This window comes from Punica granatum, chromosome 5, assembly GCF_007655135.1.
Source record: "Punica granatum isolate Tunisia-2019 chromosome 5, ASM765513v2, whole genome shotgun sequence".
NCBI lineage: Eukaryota > Viridiplantae > Streptophyta > Magnoliopsida > Myrtales > Lythraceae > Punica > Punica granatum.
The window spans coordinates 16,035,586-16,050,829 of record NC_045131.1 but is presented as its reverse complement, the minus strand read 5'-3'; the positions used below and the strand labels follow the sequence as shown (position 1 = coordinate 16,050,829).

The 15,244-nt window shown below is 39.5% G+C and overlaps 2 protein-coding genes across 2 annotated transcripts; both read left to right on the top strand.

The window, feature by feature from the left end:
• The first annotated feature begins 223 nt into the window (after positions 1-223).
• Positions 224-6,163, top strand: LOC116206982 (DNA repair protein RAD5B). Its single transcript, XM_031539829.1, is given in 19 exon segments — positions 224-1,224; positions 1,373-1,506; positions 1,614-1,642; positions 1,645-1,748; positions 1,857-1,910; positions 2,033-2,188; positions 2,289-2,440; positions 2,535-2,619; positions 2,875-3,036; positions 3,138-3,281; positions 3,393-3,545; positions 3,660-3,727; positions 3,887-4,009; positions 4,135-4,234; positions 4,337-4,449; positions 4,534-5,107; positions 5,196-5,267; positions 5,366-5,464; positions 5,865-6,163. Coding segments are annotated over 19 exon segments (2,874 nt in total). The 5' UTR covers positions 224-795; the 3' UTR covers positions 5,988-6,163.
• Positions 6,164-12,969: 6,806 nt separating this feature from the next.
• Positions 12,970-13,643, top strand: LOC116206944 (uncharacterized protein At4g14450, chloroplastic-like). The gene has a single exon (XM_031539782.1). It carries the CDS (start codon positions 13,080-13,082, stop codon positions 13,404-13,406), a length of 327 nt encoding a protein of 108 aa, XP_031395642.1. The 5' UTR covers positions 12,970-13,079; the 3' UTR covers positions 13,407-13,643.
• The last annotated feature ends 1,601 nt before the right edge of the window (positions 13,644-15,244 follow it).

Here is a 15,244-nt window from a genome sequence, read left to right as displayed (position 1 = left end):
ACCCAAAAACTCTCTCGGGAATTTCAAATCTCAAGTTTTACCCATTTTTACCCCCATAATGAATTTTAGTTTAATTAATCAATCCATGAATTACTCCTCTTCGCGCCAAAAGACCCAAAAAAAAAAAAACAGAAGAATATTTTAACCGCGAAAACACCAACTCTGTCGAAAACTATCTCCCGCCATAAAATGACACTCCAACAAACCCCACCCCTCTCTCTCACACATGCTTTTTTTGAACCTGAAACCCTCTTGAGAGATCGGATTCTTGTCTGTCACGGAAATGCAAAGGGTCAAGGAAATAGAGCCCTCTGTGGAAGAGATGATGAAAGAGGAGAAGCAGAGCCCGAGCTGCCTCGACTGCCTCGTGACCGTGAAGCGGACCCTCACCAGCACCGGCGCTCGGATTTCCGCCCAAGTCAAGGAGAAGCCCCATCTGGAGGCAGAGTCGCTTTCCGGGTCGGAACTAAAGACCCATCCGGAGATTCGGCCCGTGAAGGAAGAGGTAACTCTAGAAAACTGGGATATGCCTGTGGGTGATGTGAGGGCCGGGAAATCAGAGCTAAAGGAGGAGCCTTTAGAGTTTGGGGCTGATGAAAAGGTTGATAGGACTGGACGGTTGTGTGTAGATAGTGTTAGGAAGATGTCTTTTGATGATTTTATTAAGGCTACGGATACGAAAGTGATGTCGAGAGGGAGGCTCTGGAGAAGAAATCAGCTGAGATTACTACCATATCAGATGAGGAAAAGGTGAAAGTGAAACCTCAGAACGACCAGCAGATCGTCCCTTGGGGAATGTCGTATGCGGGACCCAGCTTAAAAGATCCCGAAGGATATAGAGGTAGAGGGCATGTCGGTGGTGAGAGGAAGAAAGAGGAGCTGAATCGGGTTGATGCGATTGAGGCCGTGCCCTTTAGTCGGGCGAAGCCCAGGTTAACACACGAGGGGCATGACCCCAGTTTTGGAAGGTACGATCAGAAGCCCACGAGCGTGAAGAAGGCAGTGGAAGACCGGCGCCTAAGCTGTGCCGTTATCGAGGATGGGGATTTTGATGTGGAGCCCGACTGGCTCTTTGTTGGGGGTGAGGTTGTTAATGGGCTCTCGACCACCAAAGGGAGGAAACTAGTGGACAATGAGATTGTGCATTTCAAGTTCTCAATGACTACAAGTTACAGAAATAACGCCCAATGGATCGTCCGGTTCTCGACTAAGAGACATGGAGAGGTTCTGACTCTGCTCACATTTTTTTAGCTGTATTGTTTGTACTGCATATGCTGCTTATATGGTCTGATGTACCATTTTGATATTCAACATGCCTAGGAAGAAATTGATATGTCTAATGTGAATGCCTTACGTTTTATACTAAAATTAGATTGGTAGACTACCAATGGAGTGGGCAAAGTGTGTTATTCCCTTGGTGAGGTCAACGAAGGTCAAAGTTCTCGGAAGGTGTGTTACTGCTCCTGAGAACCTGCAAATGATGCAAGAGGTTATTGTGTATGTAAGGTGAGGATATAATGCATGTTGTTTGCTCCAAGCCTTCTCAAGCGTGATTCATCGGTTTGAATCCGTTCTCACATTTTTTATTTTTCCACTTTTGTGCGTCTTTGCAGCTTTTATATCCACTGTTCAATTCTCAGAGAGGGGTCACCTCGTCTTGGAGGTTGGATGGTCCCTCGAACATCGACTCCACTATATATCCCCTCCTGAATCTGTTCAAATTGTTGAACATTAAACCGTATCAGAAGGTAAAAGCTTCTGTTATGCTTGTTTCCTATTCATGTTCCTTTCTTTTGAGTGGTTCCAAACTAATATCACTTGACTGTTTTGTTCTTGTTGTGTCTCACATTGCTCAGGCCGAGTTCACTCCAGAAGAACTTGATTCCCGGAAACGTCTGTTAAATCTCAATGTATGTTCATTTGCTGTTTACTGTATTGTTTAAATTGTATCGACATCATATATTTTCTGCTATGTGTGGTGCCTACAATATATTGTTCTCATGTTATTGATTTTTCACGGTAAAACAAACAGGGAGATGCAAATGTTGCAGTATCAGCCTTGCCTGCATCCAAAAGAATAAAGGGCACACAACAGTATTCATCAGCACCGAAGCAGGACGATGAACAATCAATCTCGGAATCATCCCTAAACAAAATAGTTGGTGCTGCTGAAGTATATGATTTGGAGGTAGAATAGAATCATCTCACTTTTATAAGATTACAACATTAAGTATAGATGTCTTTATAAGTATTATCCTTTGACTGATTTCTGTTCGTCTCTTCTTCAGGAGAAGGAGCCCCCGAGAACTCTCACGTGCAATCTCAGGCCTTATCAGAAACAGGCACTTTTCTGAATGTCTGAAGCAGAGAAGGGAATTGATGTTGAGAAAGCAGAGACGACCCTCCATCCCTGCTGGGCAGCTTATCGTATTTGCGATGCGTACGTGTTTCAGTTCTTACACAACAGTTGTGGGTTAGTCCAAAATATGTTGAGTAAATGAAGTGTTAAGGCGGGTTACTGATTGTTCTTGCAGGAGGGCTCCATCAATCTATGTGAACATCTTCTCGGGCGAAGCGACTACTCAGTTTCCAACTGCTATGCAGATGGCTAGAGGAGGAGTAAGTCATTCACCATTGCCCTACTTGGTTTCAGATGACTGGGAAGCTTCCGTTCACTTTTTATGCTTTCTTTTAAACGAAGGAAATAAGTAGATGTTGTTGTTAGACGGGAAATCACATGACATGTTGGATCATCAAATACACCTGTTTACTTAACTTTTCAATATAGCAATGTCGGAGAGAAACTCGCAAAAGTTTCCTCAGTTCTGGTGTAATTTCTTATGTAATGTAATGTTTGCTTGCAATTTCCTGCAGATATTAGCAGATGCAATGGGACTTGGGAAGACCGTCATGACGATTGCTCTTATACTCTCAAGGCCAGGCAGAGGGAGCTCCGAGTATCAGAGGGCAGGCCCACGAAGAGGCAAAGGCAGTACTCTAATCATATGCCCAATGGCTCTATTAAGCCAGTGGAAGGTGAGACACCAACAGGCCCTGCTTCACTGTAGTTGCATATTGTATATTAAGCATTAGAAAATCGAACATGTCTGTAACTGTACTTATCTCGACATCTTCAGGATGAGCTTGAGACACATTCTGTGCCCGACAGTATTTCGATCTTCGTCCACTATGGAGGGGACAGGACAAATGATCCAACGGTGATCTCAGGATATGATGTTGTATTGACAACATACGGTGTTTTAGCTGCAGCATACAAAAATGTGAGAATTCTTCTTTTTCTTCACTGTTTTTTTAAGTATTCTCTTTCCGAGGAGAAAACGATTATGAATTTCTGTTTCAATCATGACTGGGGTTTAAACTCCAATTATCAGGACGGACAAGAGAGCATTTTCCACCGGGTAGAGTGGTACAGGGTGGTCCTGGATGAAGCTCATACAATTAAGTCTTCGAAGACACAAGTTGCTCAGTCAGCTTTTACCCTGCTCTCTCATTGCCGGTGGTGTCTCACTGGAACTCCTCTTCAGGTTTGGTTCAAACTTGTACTAAACCTTTACATTTTGACTAGATCGTCAGATCACTATTTTCTTTTTCTCTTTTCTGCTGAACACGTATTTGCATCTTTATTAAATGTTCTGCAGAACAATTTGGAAGATCTATACAGTCTCTTGTGCTTCCTACATGTCGAGCCCTGGTGCAACTGGGCATGGTAAGATAAGAACTTTCCCACATTTTACTTCTGCTGTTAACTTCAGCACATAAGAAAGTATTCGATTTTGGTTCATTCTTTGCCGCTAAAACTAATTTCTGATTTTGTTCGCATTTCTTTAGTTAGTTCTCTGATAGTCCAATTCTTTTAATTAACTAGGTGGAGTAAGTTGATCCAAAGGCCTTACGAGAATGGCGATCACAGAGGGCTGAAATTAGTTAAGGCCATACTGAGGCCTCTGATGCTTCGACGAACTAAGGAAACAAACGATAAAGAAGGAAGGTAATCACTGTACTTTTATGCTCCTTTTATTCAAAGACTATGTAAGCTTTTCTCACCGAAAAAAAGACTACATACGCTTCAGTTCTATCAGCATATTCTGATTTTTTGGTGCTCTTGGTGTATAGGCCGATATTCGTCCTTCCACCAACAGACATCCAGGTCATTGAGTGTGAACAGACAGAAGCTGAACATGACTTCTATGATGCCCTCTTCAATAGATCAAAAGTAAGCAATCAACCCACATTTAATTTAATTATAGTAGACTACTTATCTTTTAGTCGATCATTTGTTCATGTGACTTAACCTCTTCCCGGAATTCAAAACCAGGCCCAATTCGACCAATTCGTAGAACAAGGTAAGGTGCTGCACAACTATGCCAATATCCTTGAACTCCTACTTCGGCTTAGGCAATGCTGTAACCACCCATTTCTTGTCATGAGGTAGGCATAAGTTTCTTCCACTTTGTTTAAGAGACTTTATATTTCGTCTCATAGGTTATGATAATGTTGTCTTTGATAAAACAGCAATACACAGAAGTACGCTGACCTGAACAAGCTAGCTCGGAAGTTCCTTGAAGACAGTAATCCTGATCCCATTGCCTTAAAGCAGATCTTCCCCTCGAAGGCCTATATTGAGGAAGTTGTGGAAGATATTCGTCGAGGAGAGAACACCGAGTGCCCAATATGTTGGGAATCTGCTGATGATCCAATACTCACACCTTGTGCCCACAGGATGTGCCGTGAATGCCTGTTATCGAGCTGGCTGTCCCCACAGTCTGGCATGTGCCCACTCTGCAGGCAAATGATTGAGAAAACTGATCTCATTACGTGCCCTACCCAGAGCCGGTTCCGGGTTGATGTGGAGAAGAACTGGAAGGAGTCATCAAAGGTCTCAAAGCTATTGAAATGCCTGGAATGGATCAGGAAGTCAGGTTCGGGTAAAAAGAGCATTGTTTTTAGCCAGTGGACTTCATTCCTGGACCTCCTGGAGATCCCCCTTAAGAGGAGGAATATCGGGTATTTGAGATTTGACGGGAAGCTTGCTCAGAACCAGAGGGAGCGGGTGCTCAAGGAATTCAATGACAGCAACCAGAAAGCGGTAAGACCTTAGAGATCTTATGAATCTGACACATTCTTTCCGTGTTTTTCTTTGTTGCTGATTTATGTTGTTTTCATATATATTTCAGGTGCTTCTGATGTCTCTGAGAGCCGGTGGTGTGGGCTTGAACTTAACTGCCGCATCCAATGTCTTCCTTATGGTATTCGATTACCCCGAACACTAAGCGGTTTGTTCTGAGAAATGCTCTCAAAAGCATACTGAACAGACCTTGTATGGTGTGTTGATTTTCTTGCGCAGGATCCATGGTGGAATCCTGCGGTAGAGGAGCAGGCGATCATGAGGATTCATCGGATTGGGCAAAAGAGGACTGTCACGGTCAGAAAATTCATCGTCAAGGTGACTAATACTTCCTGTGCCTATGCTGAATTCCTCGGACCAGTACTATGGTTCAGATTCTTCGCCAGACCATATGTTTGTCAGGTTTTGAACTCACCACAAATTCAAGCACGTTGACTTCAAACCTGTTCAAGCACTCTTAGTTCGGTCTTGCAATTAGTCTTGTTTTGTTCGGAACATTTCTCACCAGGTACGACAATGACAACCGTGGCACGGCGTTTTCTTGAAGTAGCTAATTCTAAGATTGAGCCATATGCTACCAGAGATCTAGATTATATAACTGGACTGCTCACGATCATATCGATATGGTCCCCCATGATCGTAATACCCTTAGATGCGAAATGGCTGCAAATTTTCCATTCCGCTTGGAGCTTAATTGACTTTGGGGAGACTTTGGCAGGACACCGTTGAGGAGAGATTGCAGCAAGTTCAGGCGAGGAAGCAGAGGATGATTGCCGGTGCCCTAACCGATGAGGAAGTCAGATCGGCCCGAATCGAGGAGCTGAAGATGCTGTTCAGATGATCCGTCTGCAACTTCAATCTTCTTTTAGCATAATATGTAAGGGAATTTCCCATTTTAGGATGTCCTGCTGCCGTTGGGAACATTGATTGGGTTTTAGCCCATTTTTGTAAATATACATGGGATGACATGCATTTTCACATTATGAAGTAAGCAAGCAGTCTAATCTCAATTCTCCATTATGGTCTTGTTTTCCCTTTTCTTTTTTATTTTTTTTGGCTAGAATTTTACATTTTTGGTCAAAAAGAAAAAAAATGTGCAAAGTTGATCGTCTTCAATTGAATAATGAATATATCGCCTTTTGTGCATGTCAAGTCAGAGCCGCGCCGGAGGATAATTTTGCATCTTTTTTTTAGTGATTTTTCTTTTGACCAGACAGGATTATTGTTCGAGGAATATTCTGGGACTTTGACCAGATAGTTGACAGGTTTAAGTTGCAAAATTAAAATAAGAAAAAATTGATGCTATAGTATCGAATTATTCGATAAATGGATGGCCATTAAACGTTGGAAGAATCCCATTTGATTTTCAAAGTTTAAAAAATGTCACTTACGTGTTTGTTTCAAGGATCCAAGGTTAATGTTCGACCATATAGCCGTAAAGCAGACCAAATGATTCTAATTCACACTATTATATGGCAAGTGATGAATGATACAATAATTACAAGGGTAATTATACTAGTGGTCCAAAAAGTTTCACTAATGTATCAAGTTGGTCCAAAAAGTATTTTTTGCTACTTGATGATACAAAATGTTTAAAAAATGTAACATGATAGTACAAATCGTTATCTCACCATTGACACCGTCAAGCGAAACTGACGTGGCCAAAACGTGGCCGACACGTGGCTCTGATATGTTTTTAGGAGTTGATGGAACGTTACATGATGGTTCAAAATCTTTTGAAGTTGTCACTTAATGGTCCAAAATATTAACATAATGGTACAAAATATTTCTTTAATTAACTTAAAGGTCCACCCATGTCAACGGCGAGATGACGACGTCAATGGCGAGATAACGGTTTGTATTATCATGTTACAACTTTGAAACATTTTGTACCATCAAGTAGTAAAAAAAACTTTTTGGACCAACTTGATACATTAGTAAAACTTTTTGAATCACCAGTGTAATTTACCCTAATTACAATTAGTAAAAATTTACCTATAGTCACCCAAGTATGACTCAATAACAAATTGAGCTCTTAGTGAATTTTACTTACAATGTAGGACGTACTGAAAGTACTTTGTGGTTAGAGTTAAATTTATATTTGATTGGTATTAGTTTCAGCATTTAACAAGATTAACCTGTATTCTCATAAAAGAAAAACTAGACGTGAAATCCGTATTACGCACGAGATTACTATGATATAAATATACTAATCAAATGATTTCATGATCAAGGGCAAGCCACCAATTGAATGAGATTAGCCTCAATAGGCTCAGAATATCCATAGTTTCATTGGAAAAATTATTAATGAATGAAATTAAATTTGCAATACATGTTTAAGAAAAATAAATATTGAATAGAATTATAGTAAATTATCAACTAAATATGGTTGGTTAAAGTGGTTCGACACTTATTTTCCTTAAGCAAGGTCTCGGGTTCGAATATTGTAAATGAAGAAAATTTATGTCGTGAGAACTTTACCCCTTAATGGATCAATCCTACTCGAACTAGTTTAGTCGGAGTTCATTAGGTTTCTAGATATCAAGATACATATCGAAAAATTAATACTAATGTTTTCAACATTAATTAAAAAGTACATTTTGATTGCGATAAAAATAAGGTGTGCGGGAAATGTGCGTGGTGGAGAAAAAATGGGGCAGTTGATTATGGGCATTTATAAATTGTACCCCTTATATAGTGGTTATTATTAATCAGAAATATGATTCTATGGGCAGTATAGAAAAGTAAAAGTTACAGCACTACATCCTTTTCTAGTATAGTGATAATAGATTATAGTACACGATTCATGCGATTAGTTCTCATTTATAAGTTCATCAAAATCTAATTGATACCCTCCTAGGTCATGTGATGAACTAGGAGCACGAAAGAACTCCTTGTGTCAAACAATGATGGATTCTTCAGCGATCTTATCTCGTCACATGATGTGAAAAAATACCAGTTGAATTGCAATAAATAGAATAATAAGTGTTAATTTCTCTATTAATTATGGTAAATATTCTTAATTGAAATAATCTTATTGATTTTGCATTGCCACATCATTGTGAGGTAAGATCATTTAAGATTTTCTCATCAAATAATAGTCATTTCTTAAAACTTCTTAAAGCCTTTAAATAATTGGTCCCCAATAACGGGTCCGGGGATGGACTTCCTCTTTTGCACTTGGACATGCTAACCAAGATGGTGGATTTCCTATTCCATACTCCAATTTGGTGGGACAATTGACCCGAGGAAGACTTTCTCTTTTTGCATTTAAATATATTGATCATGAATCTAGACGGGTACGTGTATTATTCCATTATATCCCTCTCTTCGAAATAATTAATCAATCTTAATGTAACTCCCTTTTGGTTGTTCAAGTTAAGTTGAGAGGCATAATGAGTATATATGAAATTTGAATATTATCATTTAACAGCTTAAACTTTTATATTAAAAATTAACTTAAGTCTAAATAAGCCTGATTCAAATGATTTTAAGTTAGAAATGAGTTTAGTTTGTCTTACTGAAAAATGCCAAATGCGGGACTCTCACATGTTCTTGTCCTTGTTGGTCTCATATCTCTTACCTGTGGAAGAAAATAACTTGGATTATGCGATGGAGCTATTTGTAGGGAACCCTTAAGAATTATTCTCCACGAATTCAAATTGAATGCTGAGATACTTCTAGACCATTGTGCCAGTACCTTCCAGCTAAGGTTGGCCATCAAGAGATTCTTGGCGGAATTAATAACTTGTCACGCAAATATTTTTTTTTTAAAAGAAACACAAGGATATGGTAAAAAGTAAAAAAAGAAAAAAAGAAAAAAATCAGTCGTCTCAAGGGAATAGGAACAAGTTATTTATATATAAAAAAAGAGTTCATAATAAAAAATACATGAAATTTTCATATTTTTAACCATTATAGTACAAATTTTTTTTTAATCTAAAAATTGACAAACTTTCAATTTGATAATAATTCCAACACGGCGTCAAATTTTCCGTTAATTTGGACGGAATTAATTCCACAAAGAACGTCGACGACCCCAATCAGGGGGAGGACGCCAGTAAGCCCAATTAGGGGGTGGTGGTTGGAATCGAGGCCTCCATCCCCACAGAATTGGAAGAACCCTCAAATTGAGGATTCTCCCGATTCCAGAGGGTGGAACCACGACCTTGGCCATCACCCCTCAATTTGGGTTGTCGACACCCTCCACCCAGATTGGGGTCGCCGGCGCTCCTCCGTAGTCTCGATTACATCCAAATTAATAAAAAATTTGTCGCTGTGCTAAAATTGTTATAAAATTGAAAGTTTGTGTATTTTTAAGTTAATGAAAAAAGTTTATACTATTGTTAAAATGTGAAAAGTTTGTACTTTTTCGATTATTAACAGTAAAAAAAAGGGACAAGTCTCTTTTTATATGTTCAGTCAGCTCTCCTCTCTCCTTTCTCTCTCGACCCTTCACTCTCATATCTGTTTTCTAGCCGACGTGCATAGCTCCAGCCACATGCGTTGGCTGCCTGTCCGCGGTCTTGATCATAGGCTACCACCATCCTCTTCACCGGTGACTGATATTCCCTTCACCGCCTTTTTGGTAGCTTTTGATGAGTCGCCACGTCCGCTCCTCTTCTTCTCCTTCTCTCTGGCGGTGCCTTTCCTTCTTTCCTCGATGGCGGCTTCTACTTCTTTGGCTAGCCCGCCCCCTCCCTACGCTTCTCCTCCAGCCTCTCAATGTCGGAACCTCTGCTAAATCTTGCCAAGATCCTTAGCTTTTACCTCCTTGCAGCATGATGTTTTGTTTGGCGAGCTCTTGTCTTGAAGTCTTTGAGTCGGTTAGTGCTTGGAGCTTGAAAGGAGATATGCGATCTGGAAGCTCCAAACTTTTACTGTCTGGAGGAGGTCGAATTGTTGTTGCTCTTCTTCTGAACATGCTGCTTCCATGCTGCTGCCAAGTGACCTACCAGATATGATTCTTCATTCGATCAGATCCGGTCGGATCCAGCTCGAGTCATATGAAATTTGATTTGGGTTGGGTCGATTGGGATTCTACCCGGTTTAGGCCTGGTGGATGACTGAAGGGGCTGCTCTTGAAACTTTTCGGCCTCTCCCTCTTTTGTTTCTCTTGTTGCAAGTACCTTCACCGACATGCCGGATTGGTCGGCTCCCGGTATTCTACTGGATTATCGGTTTGATTTGGCAGCTTGACTCTCTGATTGGTTCCTAGTGCATAAGTACAACTAAAGGCACCCACTGCTTTGCTCTGATATCGATCGCGGAGACCTCGATATCAGATAGCTGAGTTCTACATGGATTTATGGCTTGAGGATCCTTACTTGGTCTACCAGGGTCCATGTGTGACGGCATAAGGATTTGATCGGAATTTTCGGCTAGCTACTACTTTGTTGTTCATTGCATTTCTCCTGTGTAATATGTCTGGGAGGATCCGACTATTTATGATCTTGTAATTTTCGTTTCTTGAGCATTTTTCGTTGTACTCTTATCATGTAATTTTTACATGTTATGAAAAAATCCTCAAGATTCACGAGAAAAAATGTATTTTACATATAAGTATAGTTACGTACCCTTGTGTCTAATACTCTATAAAGACATTGTGTGCTCTCGTGATGCCGTGTCAGTAATATTGCTCGTTTAAAATCTAGGCAACGCCATCCACAATCTGAAAGCCGTAAAACGAACGTTCATTGATCTCGATTAATTGAGAGTCAGCGGCCACGGGAGGTATGTCCACATTGTACAGAGTTTGCGCCAATAGATTTGATCTAAGGAAACGTTTTTTTCAAGCTTATAGATAAGTTTCTTTTTATGACTTTTGGAACCAACATGCATGTTAATCCCCTTGAAAGTTTTTTTTTTCTTTTGATTAAGCAGACCTTTTTTTCTTTAATCAAGTTACGTAACCCGCCCTTTTCACATTGACTTCACTAACCAAAAGATAAATTATGGTTAAACAACTCTTTCAATCATTATAGCAAGTAATTAAACAAAACAAACCCCATATATAAAGTTAGAGGTCATAGACAATTTAGGTATCTCACTAATTCTATCTTATTTTCCCACCAAATGAGAATGATCTGCAAATTTTCCACGGAAATTTTCGGATAGATTTCATTCCATTGTAATTACTACAAAAATTCCGTCAGAAACTTTTCCGCAAAAAAAAGAGACTATTCTCCAATTAAATTTCCATCGAATTCAAAGAATAAATTAAAAACCATTAAAAGTCAGTGCAATAATTTCAAAAATATATTTTTAAATCTTAATAATTTTAGAAAGTATATTTTTATAACTTAATATAATACAAGAAATAAATTAATTTTAAATAACATGAAGAGTCAGTGCAAGTATATAAAGACTTGCGTATGGCTCGTGAATAGTTCACGAGGTTGCGGGCTTGAATCTCTCATCCATGTATCGGTGGGTGTGCTTGAACATGGATCAACTTTGATCCATATGGACTTTTGGAAGGTAGGGGTGTGCAGTTTTGATTGGGTGTGGTTTTTCGCTCAAATCATAACCATATCATGAATCTGATTTCTCGAAAATTGAAAACTATATTCATATTTAAACCACATTTTTTTAAAAGTAAAATCAAGTCATAAAATTTGATTTCTTGGTTAAGTTAACTGAATAATTGATTATGCTGTACGGCTGTATAATGTATTGCCCATAATACATTGTGAGTAATTAGTCATATAGAACAATATCTTGAGTCAATTTTGTTTAGCATGAGTGTCTGTAAACCTCATATATAATGCATCACAAAGAACCCCAAAGGATTTGGCCTAGTGGTTAATGTGCACTCAAGTTTGCACCGAGACCCGGGTTCGAATCCCCTTGGGGCCACCGGAGTGCCTTTGGCGTAATTACCCGCTCCGTGCGCCGCCGGGGGTTCATGGAGCCTCGGGGATTAGTCGGGCGAAGCCCGGATACCCCGGGTTAGAAAAAAAAAATGCATCACAAAGAACAAAAACGTCACCAACAAAATAACTTTAAATATATGCTTCATTTAGCTGAAGAGTCCATAATTCCAAAAGTAGTAAAATAACGTAAGTTCATAATCCAGAAAAAAATAAATAAATTCATAGCTCAATACATACATAAACAATTTTGTTTCATGATAGGGGTTGGACGGTCCGTAAAAAATGATATTCCTTTTTTTTTCCTGATTTTTAACTTTAAAATAAAAAACCAAACCATATAAAAAAATTCAGGAAAACTGCACTTTAACGGAATCATATTTTGGGATATTGAGATATACGTATGATTTTTCAATTTTTTGATTATTATATAGATATTTTTTAGCAGCCCTAGTGGAAAGGTTGTGGTTGAATAAAATAAACTACTCTCATGGGAAAGAAATTTTTTAAAAAAAAGGTCGAAGCAAAAGAAAAAAAATAAAATAAAGAGAGAAACAGAAGGCTTCAAACGGAACTCCAAAGAGTTTGACTTAGTGGTAATGAGAAGTTTAAGTATTCACCCGATCCCGGGGTCGAAATCTCTTGGAATTATCGGAATGCTTTTGACGTGATTATCCGTTCCGTGTATCGCCGGGAGTTCACGGAGTCTCGAGGATTAGTTGAGTGAAGCCCGAACACTCCGGATTAGCCAAAAAAAAAAAGAGAAGGCTCCAAACGGACACCGTCAAACCGGAAAAGATCCTCTCTCCCTAAAATTAACCCACAAAGACAAGAATGCTTCAAAAACAGCTCCGACGTCAACGACCCGACTCTTTGACCATTTCCCGACCCGACCCCTCAAGCGCGTGCCACCCACGCTTCCATCCTTCCCCATATATATAACCGCATCGTCCGACGCTCTCCTCCCCCAATCACTCTCCGCCTCAGTCTCTCTCCTCCTTTCACCCACAGTCTCCATTTGCTTGCAGCCGCAAACACAGCAACCGAATTCTCTGTCACCGATGTCCGACAAGACCAGGGCCAGCTCCGCCGCCGGATCCCGGCGCCGTCAGCCGAGCCGCCTCCAGCGGCGGGCACCGGCGTCCCTGCAGATCGCCGCCCCGGCCTCCCACTGGAACGTGGCGATCCCGCTCCTGTCTCCCCTCGCCTCCTCGCCCACGTCCCCGGAGCTCATCGACCGGCCTGCGGTGGCGGAGGAGGTCAGGCTCCGGGAGGATCCGCGGGCGGACCAGGAGAGGAAGCCGGTTGTCTTCAAGACGTGGCAGCACCCGGCGGCGCCCTTCTGCTACGAGCCGGCTCCCCTGAAACCCTCGTTCGTGCCGGTGTAGAAGAAAGAATATATGTATATATTATCCATTTTTATCTTAATACTATCCAACTTTTCCTCTTTTTTGGGGGGATTAATTATTATTAACTATCGGGTTTAGATCTAACGATGGTTGATTAGTATGCAATTGTAAAGTATGTAAGTTGTTGATTAGGGCCATCAATGTTAATAGATGATTTTTCGATTGGCTTGAACATTATTATGTACCGATTTGGTCACCGACCTTTTTTCGGTAATTTCCGATTGCTTCAAGCTAAGCGTGCTTTGATTTTGGGAGTCTTAATTCCGCAACCACAAGAAAATTCTATGAGTCCTAGATCGACTTGTGGGCGGGTTTCGATTTGCTATTGAACTGTGGTTCGAGTACATTTCTAAAAATACATGTGAGCAGGATGATTGTGTTAGGAGTTTCTTGACGAGAACTACTAACCTAGATTTCTCGGTCTTTTTTTTTTTGGGATAAACCATCTATTAATTTTTTAAATAACATTTTTAAATAATGAAAAAATCTTAAATGATCTTCTCTAAGTAAGTTTTTAATTGTATATGCATTTACGGCTTATAGTTCATATTTTAATATATGGTAAATTTTTATAAATGTTTCAATATAATTCAAAAAGTTTAACGGTGTTTAATAAATGTTTTAATATAAGACAGCTTGACGGCGTTAATGACGAGATGACGGTTTGTATTATACTGAAATAATTTTAAAATATTTTGTATTATCAAATAGTAAAAAAAATATTTTATACCATATTGAAATATTTATAAAACTTTTTAAATTATCAATACAATTTATCCTTTAATATATTCATTTGTCACTTGCCGCAATGTTGCTAGCATTTTCTCATACCATGTAACATAATAGGATCGGGAAAGTAATCTTTACCATATGTATTTTATATGCTATTACCTAGGGAAATTTCTCATATAATAATCGTCATATATAGATTTCCTAATACTCAAAGTTCATTATAAAACCAAAAGGTTATTTATTTCACAGAAAATATGACCAATAAAAAGTAACCTCCCATTTTCTTATAAATATCTATACTCATGATCTTCGCTCCGCCAAAATATTAACGTGATATATATTAATTTTACATAATAACTTATTGAAAGTGATCTTACAATTGCGAAGGGCGTGTCCAAGGGATAGTATTAAATACGTGGGAAGCTCTAGTTGTCCTACCATATAGGTGGTTGTCCCTACCACTAAGAAAACGAATTTGATGTATTATTATATAAATAATATTTGAATGGTCAAAACCAACAAAGTAGCAGAAAGCATGGCAAAAGCAAAGATCCAAGAAAAGGATACAATTGAGTGCTAAATAATTACAAAGTAGCATTCACGAAAAATATAAAAATGGATGTCCCATCTGACCCTTACGTGGAAGAATGTATATTCTATGCTCCAAATAGTGGTCCGCCATAGTTGTGAGCCACGGCCTTTTCTTTTTCCTAATTTATTTTCTTATTCCTTCTCTAGACTTTGAAAATTATGATCAAATTCACTTGAAATCAAACCCCCTTAAAAATTCTATTCTTGTGAATTCCCTAGTCAACCTTGTATATCGTCAGGTCCGGGGATCCGGAGCGGTACTAGTCGGGTCTTTAATCGGAGGAGTTGTATTAGTGAAGGCGCGCATAAGCTGACTCGGACACTGTCGTAGTATATATATATATATATATATATGGATATTTTTTTTTGTGATCAGGTGGTCTCAGTGTCAATTTGCAGGTGCTTCAACTGGTCCATCTCATCGGCAAGTTAGAGATAGGCCGTCCACGTCCGGCTTGAGAATTTCACTGGAATAATTCTGCGGCCTGACCTCA

Coding starts and splice junctions, on each gene's coding strand:
- LOC116206944 (XM_031539782.1), top strand. CDS start 13,080: ATGTCCGACAAGACCAGGGCCAGCTCCGCCGCCGGATCCCGGCGCCGT.